Raw genomic sequence first — 11,345 nt, forward strand, 5'->3', positions numbered from 1 at the left:
TATTCACTATATATTACAAGGAACTCCTCGGGGACTTATAATATCCCTATATGTTACAATAGGGGGCACTTTATTCACTATATATTATAAGGAACTCCTCGGGAGCTTATAATATCCCTATATGTTACAATAGGGGGCACTTTATTCACTATATATTATAAGGAACTCCTCGGGGACTTATAATATCCCTATATGTTACAATAGGGGGCACTTTATTCACTATATATTATAAGGAACTCCTCGGGGACTTATAATATCCCTATATGTTACAATAGGGGGCACTTTATTCACTATATATTATAAGGAACCCCTCGGGGCTTATAATATCCCTATATGTTACAATAGGGGGTACTTTATTCACTATATATTATAAGGAACTCCTCGGGGGCTTATAATATCCCTATATGTTACAATAGGGGGTACTTTTTTCACTATATAATATATATACGCTTTCTATAGCACCAGTGTCATGCTGCACCATACATGGTCCCTCCTGAGCAAGTGATGTAGCTTTCTGTCATCCAATTTAGGGGCAATGTCTTGTCAAACCATATTAATAAGGTATCCCAAACTCAAAAAAATTTTTTTATTCAAATATCCATATTAAAAACATACAGACCCTGTAATGCTACAACTTACACGTTTCATACCCTTCTGATAGTCATAGCCAGTTTTAACGCATTAGGCGGAACATTACGAGGTCTGTATTTTTTTAATATGGATATATGGAATAAAACACATTTTCAAAAAACATTTTTGTTTGTAGATATGCCCTTTAATCTGGGGGTAGTATTCTATTAACCCTCGCCCTTTTTTGACTGGCCATTTATAACCTCTATTATCAACAAAGCAAGGTCTTGTCACCCAAAGATTGATGTGTAAGTCTGCATGTGTCTTCTCACACTGTCGGCTATTTCCTGGTCAGTCTTGCCCCGGCTGTAGTAATCTGTAAATAGTCCGTCTGGATTGAGCAGGTAGATCATAATGGTATGATCCACAATGTAATCATTGTCCTCATCTTTGGGCCCTGTGCTGTAGTAAACCCGATACGCTTTTGCCACTTCCTTCACCTGCTCAGTGCTCCCCGTAAGCCCCAGAAGTCTCGGGTGGAAGTCGCTCACATACTTGGCGAGGGCTGCCACACTGTCACGCTCTGGGTCTACTGTGATGAACACAGGCAAAACATGGGGCAGTGCCGGATCCTTGTCCAGCAAAGAAACAGCAGAACTTAGCTTCTCCAGCTCATCGGGGCAAATATCCGGACAATGAGTGAAGCCAAAGTACAACAGGACCCAATTATCCCTTAGAAAGCTCTTTGTTCGGGGCTGACCAGTGTGATCCACTAGGCTGAAATCTCCTTGTCCCACCGCAAGAGTCTGAAGCTGCTGGATACGCTGCAATTTCTGCTGTTCCTGTTTCTCCCATCGCAGATAAAGCCAAATGCCCAGAGCAGCCCCACCAATAATGCAGCTCACAGCGACTCTGGCACGTAAGGGAACAGAAGGGGGCCTGGAGTCCGACTGCTGCTTCTGGTAATGGCAAGGAGATATGGAAAATGCTTTGCTAGGGGGGACACGCCTTGGGATGGAAGGAGGACCTCTACTCAAGGCATTCCAGACTGCACCACTGGTGAAGAAGGAAGAGAATGTTCTGTGGCACGCGCACCTCACTCCCATATACATCCTGCGGAACGGAAGGAAAGTATCTTTAGTACAAATAATCAAAGCCATGAATCATGGTGCTTATGGAACAAGTAACAAAGGGTGTAAGAGTTGTCTAGGGCAGAAAATAAAGCTTCAGCTCATATATATGCACTATGGCAGAACCCTCTACATTCTGTATGAGAATAATATTTCTCATTAAAGGGAAACTGCCATGATGTTTATGGGGTACTTTTGACACTGTTACATAGCAAATAATTCACTCTGCCATTTAACCTTTCATTCTTGAACCAACAAATGTATTTGTAGCTGTAATATTGGTGTGTAGGTGCCATCTCAGTGCCTTGTGCCTGAGTCTGAGCTTTCAGCCAGCGCTACACATTAGAACTGCTTTCAGCTAAGCTATTGTTTCTCCTACTCCCACGTAACTGGAGGAGTCCCAAGCCGGACTTGGATTTCTTACTATTGAGTGCTATTCTGATCCCTACTGGGAGCTGCTATCTTGCTCCCTTCCCATTGTTCTGCTGATCGGCTGCTGGGGGTGAGGGGGGGGGGATATCACTCCAACTTGCAGCGCAGCAGTAAAGTGTGCCTGAGTCTGAGCTTTCAGAAGGAGCCAGCGCTACACATTAGAACTGCTTTCAGCTAACCTATTGTTTCTCCTACTCCCATGTAACTGGAGGAGTCCCAAGCCGGACTTGGATTTCTTACTATTGAGTGCTATTCTGATCCCTACTGGGAGCTGCTATCTTGCTCCCTTCCCATTGTTCTGCTGATCGGCTGCTGGGGGTGAGGGGGGTGGATATCACTCCAACTTGCAGCGCAGCAGTAAAGTGTGCCTGAGTCTGAGCTTTCAGCCAGCGCTACACATTAGAACTGCTTTCAGCTAACCTATTGTTTCTCCTACTCCCATGTAACTGGAGGAGTCCCAAGACGGACTTGGATTTCTTACTATTGAGTGCTATTCTGATACCTACTGGGAGCTGCTATCTTGCTCCCTTCCCATTGTTCTGCATATGTTCTACAACAAACGCATTCTTGCTCTAGAACAGTGCTCAGCAGGCATTTAGCCCCTAGATGATCCAACAATATTAAGCACAGCAAATCCATTTTCCAGCAAAAAGTCACCTTGGCTTTCAAGCTTTCTGAAAAACAAAGGTGTTATTTAAAGGACAAGGAACCCCTAAGGAAGACAATGGCCCATGTGTTGGGACCCATTTTGAATAGTCCATATGCAATTCCAAGCATTTAAAAAATACTCAATTCTTCCATTAGCACTACAGCAGGTACTCATTAGGCACACATTTAATTTAATGGGTTTCCTTGTCCTTTAATGTGTGTTCAACATGCTAAAGGGGCAATACGTCTATAGAACTGCTGGTTCTGCAAACACACCCTTACCTTTGTGTATGTGAAGTTCTGCTCGCAAGTACCTTTCCGGGGGAGAACCAGACAAATTGCCTGTGTCTGCTCTCTCTCTCTCAGCTGTAATTAATGGAAAGGTACATGAGAAATCACCCTAACCCGAGAAGTCACTGAGGGGTTCTGTGCCCCCCATATAAAGGCACAAGGCTGCAGGCTGAGTTATACAGGGAACTCTGAGTATCACTCATGTATTATAAGGGATAATGTACCCCCTACTGTAAATGATAAGGATATTAGCAGTCACTGAGGGGCTCTGTACCCATATAAAGGCACAAGGCTGCAGGCTGAGTTGGGGGAGGTGATGTCTACCACTCCTATACCACACACAGGTGTAATGAGCAAGCTGGGACACTTACTAAAAAGGGACAAAAAATAAACGCTGTGCATAGTGAGGCGAAAACATTTTTTGACCACACCCCCTAATAATTTGTAGAGTGTAAGCTCTTTTGGGCAGGGCTCTCTTCCCCTCTTGTATCGGTTACTGATTGCTTTATATGTTACTCCTTGTAGAGTGTAAGCTCTTTTGGGCAGGGCTCCCTTCCCCTCCTGTATCGGTTACTGATTGCTTTATATGTTACTCCTTGTAGAGTGTAAGCTCTTTTGGGCAGGGCTCTCTTCCCCTCTTGTATCGGTTACTGATTGCTTTATATGTTACTCCTTGTAGAGTGTAAGCTCTTTTGGGCAGGGCTCTCTTCCCCTCTTGTATCGGTTACTGATTGCTTTATATGTTACTCCTTGTAGAGTGTAAGCTCTTTTGGGCAGGGCTCTCTTCCCCTCTTGTATCGGTTACTGATTGCTTTATATGTTACTCCTTGTAGAGTGTAAGCTCTTTTGGGCAGGGCTCTCTTCCCCTCCTGTATCGGTTACTGATTGCTTTATATGTTACTCCTTGTAGAGTGTAAGCTCTTTTGGGCAGGGCTCCCTTCCCCTCCTGTATCGGTTACTGATTGCTTTATATGTTACTCCTTGTAGAGTGTAAGCTCTTTTGGGCAGGGCTCTCTTCCCCTCCTGTATCGGTTATTGATTGCTTTATATGTTACTCCTTGTAGAGTGTAAGCTCTTTTGGGCAGGGCTCCCTTCCCCTCCTGTATCGGTTACTGATTGCTTTATATGTTACTCCTTGTAGAGTGTAAGCTCTTTTGGGCAGGGCTCCCTTCCCCTCTTGTATCGGTTATTGATTGCTTTATATGTTACTCCTTGTAGAGTGTAAGCTCTTTTGGGCAGGGTTCCCTTCCCCTCCTGTATCGGTTACTGATTGCTTTATATGTTACTCCTTGTAGAGTGTAAGCTCTTTTGGGCAGGACTCTCTTCCCCTCCTGTATCGGTTACTGATTGCTTTATATGTTACTCTGTATGTCCAATGTATGAAACCCACCTATTGTACAGCGCTGCGGGATATGTTGGCGCTTTATAAATAAATGTTAATAATAATAATAATAATAATAATCATTCCCATTTGACTAAATTTGGCAGATTATATAAAGTTTGAACACATGTCTGGGGGTTTGGGGGGTTTTATGTGTAATTACAGTTTTGCTAATGAAGGTGAATTTGCCCTTTAAGCTGTGAGTCTCAGTTCCCCCAAGAGAGCTGTTTAGCTTATTAGTTACAGTTGTATCTCAGTGCAGGGGGTGAGTATTCTGGGCTCTGCCAAAAGCTACTTATATAATTACGTTTGAGAAACTTTGTATCTTTTTTGGGGTTCAGTGCAGGAGAGGAAAGGGAAATGAGGGCTTTTTCAATGGGGACTGCGGCCTGAGCTGTTACAGGACAGTTGGGAGGAATAGAACTCACATGGGATCCGGGCACCACACTCCTTCCCCTTGTCTGTCTCTCCTCTCTGCAGCCCAGCTTCCGGCTTAGCTGGTCACATGCTCCCTCTACGGGTGCCTGACTGGGACAAACCTCTCAGCAACGCACAATCCCAGTGCAGAAACGTACCAAGCAGTGTTTCATGTACAGTAACGCTATGGCCCCAAAAAACTGCTATTGAGACAATTAGTATTTAATCCACAGGGAACAAAATTTGAAAATATGGAAAGGCTCACGTTGGTACAATTCCTCAGGGGTTCTAAATCGGTATATGAAACACTGCTTCATGCGCTTCTGTAATGGGAATGTGCCATTTTGGGAGGTTTGTCCCAGTGAGGCACCAGTAGAGGGAGCATGTAACCAGCTAAGCAGGAAGCCGGGCTGTAGAGAGGAGTGGGAGGAGCTTAAGCTGTGCATGGATCCCATGTGAGTATGTACCAGTAGGAGTGGGAAATGCCTGGGTTCCAATCACTGCCCAATCATTGTTTTCTCTTTATCTTCTGAAGGAAACAGCACTGAGCCCATAGGGCAGGGATCCCCAACCTTTAATACCCATGAGCCACATTCAAATGGAAAAAGGGTTGGGGAGCAACACAAGCATAAAAGAAGTTCCGGGGGTGCCAATAAGAGCTATGGTTGGCTATTTGGTAGCCCCTATGGGGACTGGCAGCCTACAGAAGGCTCTTTGTGACATTAAATTGGGTTTTTATGGAATATAAACTTGCCCCCAAGTCAGTAATTCAAAAATAACTCCCTGGTTTGGGGGCACTGAGAGCAACATCCAAGGGGTTGGGGAGCAACATGTTACCCCTGAGCCACTGGTTGGGGATCCCTGCCATAGGGGAACATACATACATTGTATTGGGGGCTTCAGGGGTATTTGTGTGTGTATATAATGAGCTGCTTTTTTATAATTTAGGGGCAGAGAAAGGGCACATTTTGGTGGGTTTGGGGTTCGTCTTAATTGTGCTCCTACAAACAGGTCACCAAATGGGACTTTACTTTAGATAAAGAGAATTATACTATTTCCTAATTATGTTAACGAGGAAAAGTGTGTTTAATACAAGCTGTATGCATTGGAACAGTGTTAACAAAAAAGAGGGTGTACTGGGGAGTTTGCCTGCAAATGAAGTTTGTTTTATAACATGCAGTGATCTCAGCCAGCCATGCGTGGTTGCTAGGGGAATTAAGTCCTAGCTGCCAGGCAGCTGTTAAAGTTTCAGGCTGCACAACAGAAAAAAACTAAAAACATTTATGCTGTAAAAATGATTTGCCTTACCATATTGCTGTCTACACTGTAATACAGATTCATTTAAAGTTGAACGTCCCCTTTCATTTGTATAATGCCCCTCTGTAGTCTGACTATTGTTTGGGTGCTAGGGTCGCTGACATGGTATTATGTCTCAGCCTACACTGGCAAATGGGTCTGTGCTGTGTAAACACTGGATAGTTATCAGCGCCCATAGCAACTGGGTTCCAGTTTAAATTCCAGGCCAGATAGGTAAATAATGCAGAATGCCGGGAAAAATCAAAACACTGATAAAAATATAATGAAAGTGACCATTGGCATTGAGTTGTCATTGCTCCAGTTCTGTGCTGGAAATAAACAGTTAATATAAAGGGTATATTTCCTTTTATTTGATTTACTGTGCTTCTCCAATCACAACTTTCCTTTATGTACAGGCACGGGAGGATGAGAGAGCAACCCAAACTAGCCGGGCCCACGAGCTATGAGCGAATAGTGCTGAAGAACCCGTCCGAGCACCATTACATGAAGGTTCAGCTGTAAGTAATATATATATATATATATTTAATTAATGCCACCTACTTTATCTATAACAGCACATCCACCCTACTAATATACCCCTTGCACCTTGCAGTGAATTTAATGGAGAAGGGGCCCAGCTCAGTGCCACACAATTCAAGCTACTGGTAGTCTCTGCCCTGAAGAACCTGCACGGAGAGGTAGGTGCCCGACTTCCTCACTTGTAGTCCTTCTCCTTTTTCATACGCAGTAATGCTGTGCATTTGGGGATTAAATTAAAGTGTACCTGCCCTATTTATATGTTTGGTACTTTCCTCTTCTCTGTTTTTGGGAGCTGCATTTACTTTACTTGGCTCGGGCAGTGGAAGTAGACCCTGCGACCTCAGTATTGTCCATATAATTCTAAGGGCAAGTACAGACTAAACTGGAACTAAGCACTATATATATCTATATATATATATATATATATATATATATCAGACACAGAACAATAGAGCAAGATGTAGCAGTCTTCACACTTGGCTGATCCCTTATGTACAGTACAGCAGAATATGTCAGTGCTATTACTTACCCTTAGACCCACTTATAGGCACCAGCCTATGCCAAACTCTGTGCACACATCCATGTTTTTTTCCAAGAGTCCCCACAATTCTGGCTTCATTGTTTACACTGTAAAATGCTTATACCCCCCTGTTAGGCACAAGGCAAAAGGGAGCATGAACGTTTTACAGTGCAAACATGGCTTCCGTCGAACATTTGTATGAACTGTAGTGTCCTTGTTCTACTCCAGGTGGGATCGTCTCTTCCTTTGGATCTGTTGAGTTTTGATGAAAAGACACTGTGTGCAGTACTGAGGGTCTGTAGCAGGTAGGTGGCAGTTAGATGTTGCATGCTTTTAGAATCCTATGTGTTGTTACCCTTAGTTATCTCAGAACACTGCAGTAAATGTTGTTACCCCTCAAATGAGACAGAGAAAGGCCTATTTACTTTATTTATATAACTCTAACATATTCATCAGTGCTTTGCAGAAGTTATATGTTATTCCCATCAGCTCCTGCCCAAGTGGAGCTTACAGTCTAAGGTCCCTATCACATTCCCATCAGTCCCTGCCCAAGTGGAGCTTACAGTCTAAGGTCCCTATCACATTCCCATCAGTCCCTGCCCCAGTGAGCTTACAATCTAAGGTCCCTATCACATTCCCATCAGTCCCTGCCCCAGTGAGCTTACAATCTAAGGTCCCTATCACATTCCCATCAGTCCCTGCCCCAGTGAGCTTACAATCTAAGGTCCCTATCACATTCCCATCAGTCCCTGCCCCAGTGAGCTTACAATCTAAGGTCCCTATCCCATTCCCATCAGCCCCTGCCCCAGTGAGCTTACAATCTAAGGTCCCTATCACATTCCCATCAGTCCCTGCCCCAGTGAGCTTACAATCTAAGGTCCCTATCACATTCCCATCAGTCCCTGCCCCAGTGAGCTTACAATCTAAGGTCCCTATCACATTCCCATCAGTCCCTGCCCCAGTGAGCTTACAATCTAAGGTCCCTATCACATTCCCATCAGCCCCTGCCCCAGTGAGCTTACAATCTAAGGTCCCTATCACATTCCCATCAGTCCCTGCCCCAGTGGAGCTTACAGTCTAAGGTCCCTATTATATTCCCATCAGCCTTTGCCCTAGTGGAGCTTACAATCTAAGGTCCCTATCACATTCCCATCAGTCCCTGCCCCAGTGAGCTTACAATCTAAGGTCCCTATCACATTCCCATCAGTCCCTGCCCCAGTGAGCTTACAATCTAAGGTCCCTATCACATTCCCATCAGTCCCTGCTCCAGTGCAGCTTTACAGTCTAAGGTCCCAATCACATCTTGTTTAGTCTATGTAATTAGGGTATCCCAGTCTATAGCCACCCCACGGGCACAATTAACTCTGCTGCCACTGTTTGGGTTGAAGTGTAACGCTGCTGCTGTTTATTTGCAGGGGCCTAGTGAAGTTGTGGAGCTCATTAACACTGCTGGGGCATTATAAGAACCATGAATGCTCCATTCGAGTGATACAGGTAATACTAGGCTTTACTGCTAGCTGGCATACTGGCATCCATCTCTGCACAATAAGACTGATGCCATTGTTATTGGTCTTTCTTTCTTGTCATGCAGACCTCTCCATTCCTACTGGCGCTGGCTGGTAACAGCAGGGAACTGGATCTGGAATAACGCCCTCCCCTGGGCCTCATTATAAAGGAAGATGCCTCTGATTCCAGTGGTTTGGAAAGCTGCTATTTATGTGCCCACTAGGTCACCGCACATCACCCGATGGTTTCATGTAACGTCTCAGCGGCAATATAGTGTAAAGGTGGGAGACTATGCTGTACTTTCCCGAACCTTCACCCAAAATGATATTCGAGTATTCTCTGAACTCACTGGGGACACAAACCCCCTACACTCGGATGAAGCTTTCGCTAAGGGCACGCGATTCGGAAAGACTGTTGTGCATGGAGTCCTAATCAACGGCTTGGTATCTGCCGTCCTGGGAACTAAACTGCCAGGGCCAGGCTGTGTCCTCCTCTCCCAGGATATCCGCTTCCCTGCACCCTTACATATTGGGGAGGAGGTGACTGCGACAGCACAGGTAATGGCCCTAAAGAGATCACTGGCCATTGTGGCTGTGTCCTGCCTGGCAAGGGAGAGTGGCCGGACTGTCATGGAGGGGACAGTGAAAGTGCTAGTATCTGAAAAGAAATCCTGTTAAATCCCATTCTGTGAAATATTCATTGAAAGTTATAAATGCTGTATGTGTGCTTTATAAACAGCCTGTGTATATATGTTAGGGTCACTATCCCTAAATAAAACTCCCTTTATTCACCTATCATTAGTCTTATACATCTGCTGTGTGTGTGTATATATGTATATATATATATATATAATATATATATATATATATATATATATATATATATATATATATATAATGTGTATGAAAAGGTTTCAGGTAAGGATCAATACTGACTGAATATATGTTTTAATCCCCCATCAGGCCACACTCAGGACTTACAGGTCCCAATATTACAAAGTTAGCAGGGCCTTCCACCCCAGGGGGCCCCAGTTAACACTTTTGTCACCTGCCCCCCTAAACAGTGGGCCCTGCCAAGTGGAATAGGGCCTCAGTAAAATAAATTACAGGTATAGGACACATTACACCAGAATGCTTGGGTATTCTGGATAAGGGGTCTTTCCGTAATTTGGATCTCCATACCTTAAGTCTGCTAAAAAAAATCAATAAAACATTAATTAAACCCAATAGGATTGTTTTGCATCCAATAAGGATTGATTATATCTTAGTTGGAATCAAGTACAGGTACTGTTTTATTATTACAGAGAAAAGGGAATCATTTAACCATTAAATAAACCCAATAGGGCTGTTCTGCCCCAATAAGGGGTAATTATATCTTAGTTGGGATCAAGTACAGGTACTGTTTTATTATTACAGAGAAAAGGGAATCATTTAACCATGAAATAAACCCAATAGGGCTGTTCTGCCCCAATAAGGGGTAATTATATCTTAGTTGGGATCAAGTACAGGTACTGTTTTATTATTACAGAGAAAAGGGAATCATTTAACCATTAAATAAACCCAATAGGGCTGTTCTGCCCCCAATAAGGGGTAATTATATCTTAGTTGGGATCAAGTACAGGTACTGTTTTATTATTACAGAGAAAAAAGGAAATCAGTTTTAAAATTCTGAATTATTTGATTAAAATGGAGTCTATGGGAGACAGGCTTTCCGTAATTTGGAGCTTTCTGGATAACGGGTTTCCGGATAAGGGGTCCGATACCTGTACATGTATGTGCACAGCCACAGCATGCCTTATTATGCTGAACTCCACCCACAATTCATCCAAACACCGCCCACTCATAGAAAGCTCCGTCCCATTTGTGACCAGTTGATTTTAGGCCAGATATTGTGTAGGCCCATTGGGGGTGCCCATACACAGGTAAAAAGGTTCTGTGTGTTTCCATAAAGGTTTGTGCGGCTGAAATAGCCACGGGGCATCTGTATCAGATGTAAGGGGGCAATAGGGCCCACACTGACATAACAGATAAGATGCGTGGCATACTATGGGTTTAGTTCTTACACAGGAACATTAACAGAGGTTAAATGCCTAGAGACTGAAACCTCTTATACAAAATAGGGTATTTGGTGGAAAGAAATTGTTTATTTGTAGGTGCTGGGAGAACACATACAGACTTTGTATGGAAATAAAATATATATATATATCACAACTCGCTGGTAGTTGGACCTTGGGTGAAATCATGAGCACATAGACACTATTAGCCAGGGTACTTGTGCCCATACTGCTTTATGCTGGGTCTCCCTGCTGGCAAATGACAGAGAGCACTGGCAATACATCCTTGTTTATCAGGGGCTGCTGGGAACTGTAGGCCAATAACAACTGGGTTACCTGCGGATTGCAGTAGCAATGAATCCCAAACTGATTTATAATCACTATGTGCCTGCTAGTAATACTATGGGCGGCAGAAGCTGCCAGTCTCCATCTTTGGCAAGTAACCTACACTGGAGTGAGGGTTAAATACCGGCTCTAGGACCCAGCGGCTGCACGATAGCTCTGGATGCGTCAAGGACACGCCTCTTCCATGGAAACCTCAACCCTCACGGGTCACATGTC

The 11,345-nt window shown here is 43.9% G+C and overlaps 2 protein-coding genes across 3 annotated transcripts; one reads left to right on the forward strand and one right to left on the reverse strand.

The window, feature by feature from the left end:
- Positions 1-753: 753 nt before the first annotated feature.
- sco2 (synthesis of cytochrome C oxidase 2) lies at positions 754-4,978 on the reverse strand. Of its 2 annotated transcripts, XM_002935042.4 has the most exons (3): positions 4,881-4,965; positions 3,063-3,146; positions 754-1,683 (listed from the first exon to the last, which is right to left on the reverse strand). In XM_002935042.4, exon 3 carries the CDS (start codon positions 1,680-1,682, stop codon positions 861-863), a length of 822 nt encoding a protein of 273 aa, XP_002935088.1. In that variant the 5' UTR covers position 1,683; positions 3,063-3,146; positions 4,881-4,965; the 3' UTR covers positions 754-860. The 2 variants fall into 2 exon arrangements, with proteins under 2 accessions (XP_002935088.1, XP_017945169.1); XM_018089680.2 differs by lacking the exon at positions 3,063-3,146 and having other exon boundaries at positions 4,881-4,978.
- A 259-nt stretch (positions 4,979-5,237) lies between these two features.
- rpp14 (ribonuclease P/MRP 14kDa subunit) lies at positions 5,238-9,521 on the forward strand (the record flags this gene model as incomplete). The annotated part of the gene is given in 6 exon segments (NM_001017048.2): positions 5,238-5,324; positions 6,582-6,683; positions 6,779-6,863; positions 7,454-7,530; positions 8,641-8,719; positions 8,817-9,521. Coding segments are annotated over 5 exon segments (390 nt in total). The 5' UTR covers positions 5,238-5,324; positions 6,582-6,591.
- Positions 9,522-11,345: the final 1,824 nt, after the last annotated feature.

Source organism: Xenopus tropicalis, chromosome 4 (genome assembly GCF_000004195.4).
Source record: "Xenopus tropicalis strain Nigerian chromosome 4, UCB_Xtro_10.0, whole genome shotgun sequence".
NCBI classification, from domain to species: domain Eukaryota; kingdom Metazoa; phylum Chordata; class Amphibia; order Anura; family Pipidae; genus Xenopus; species Xenopus tropicalis.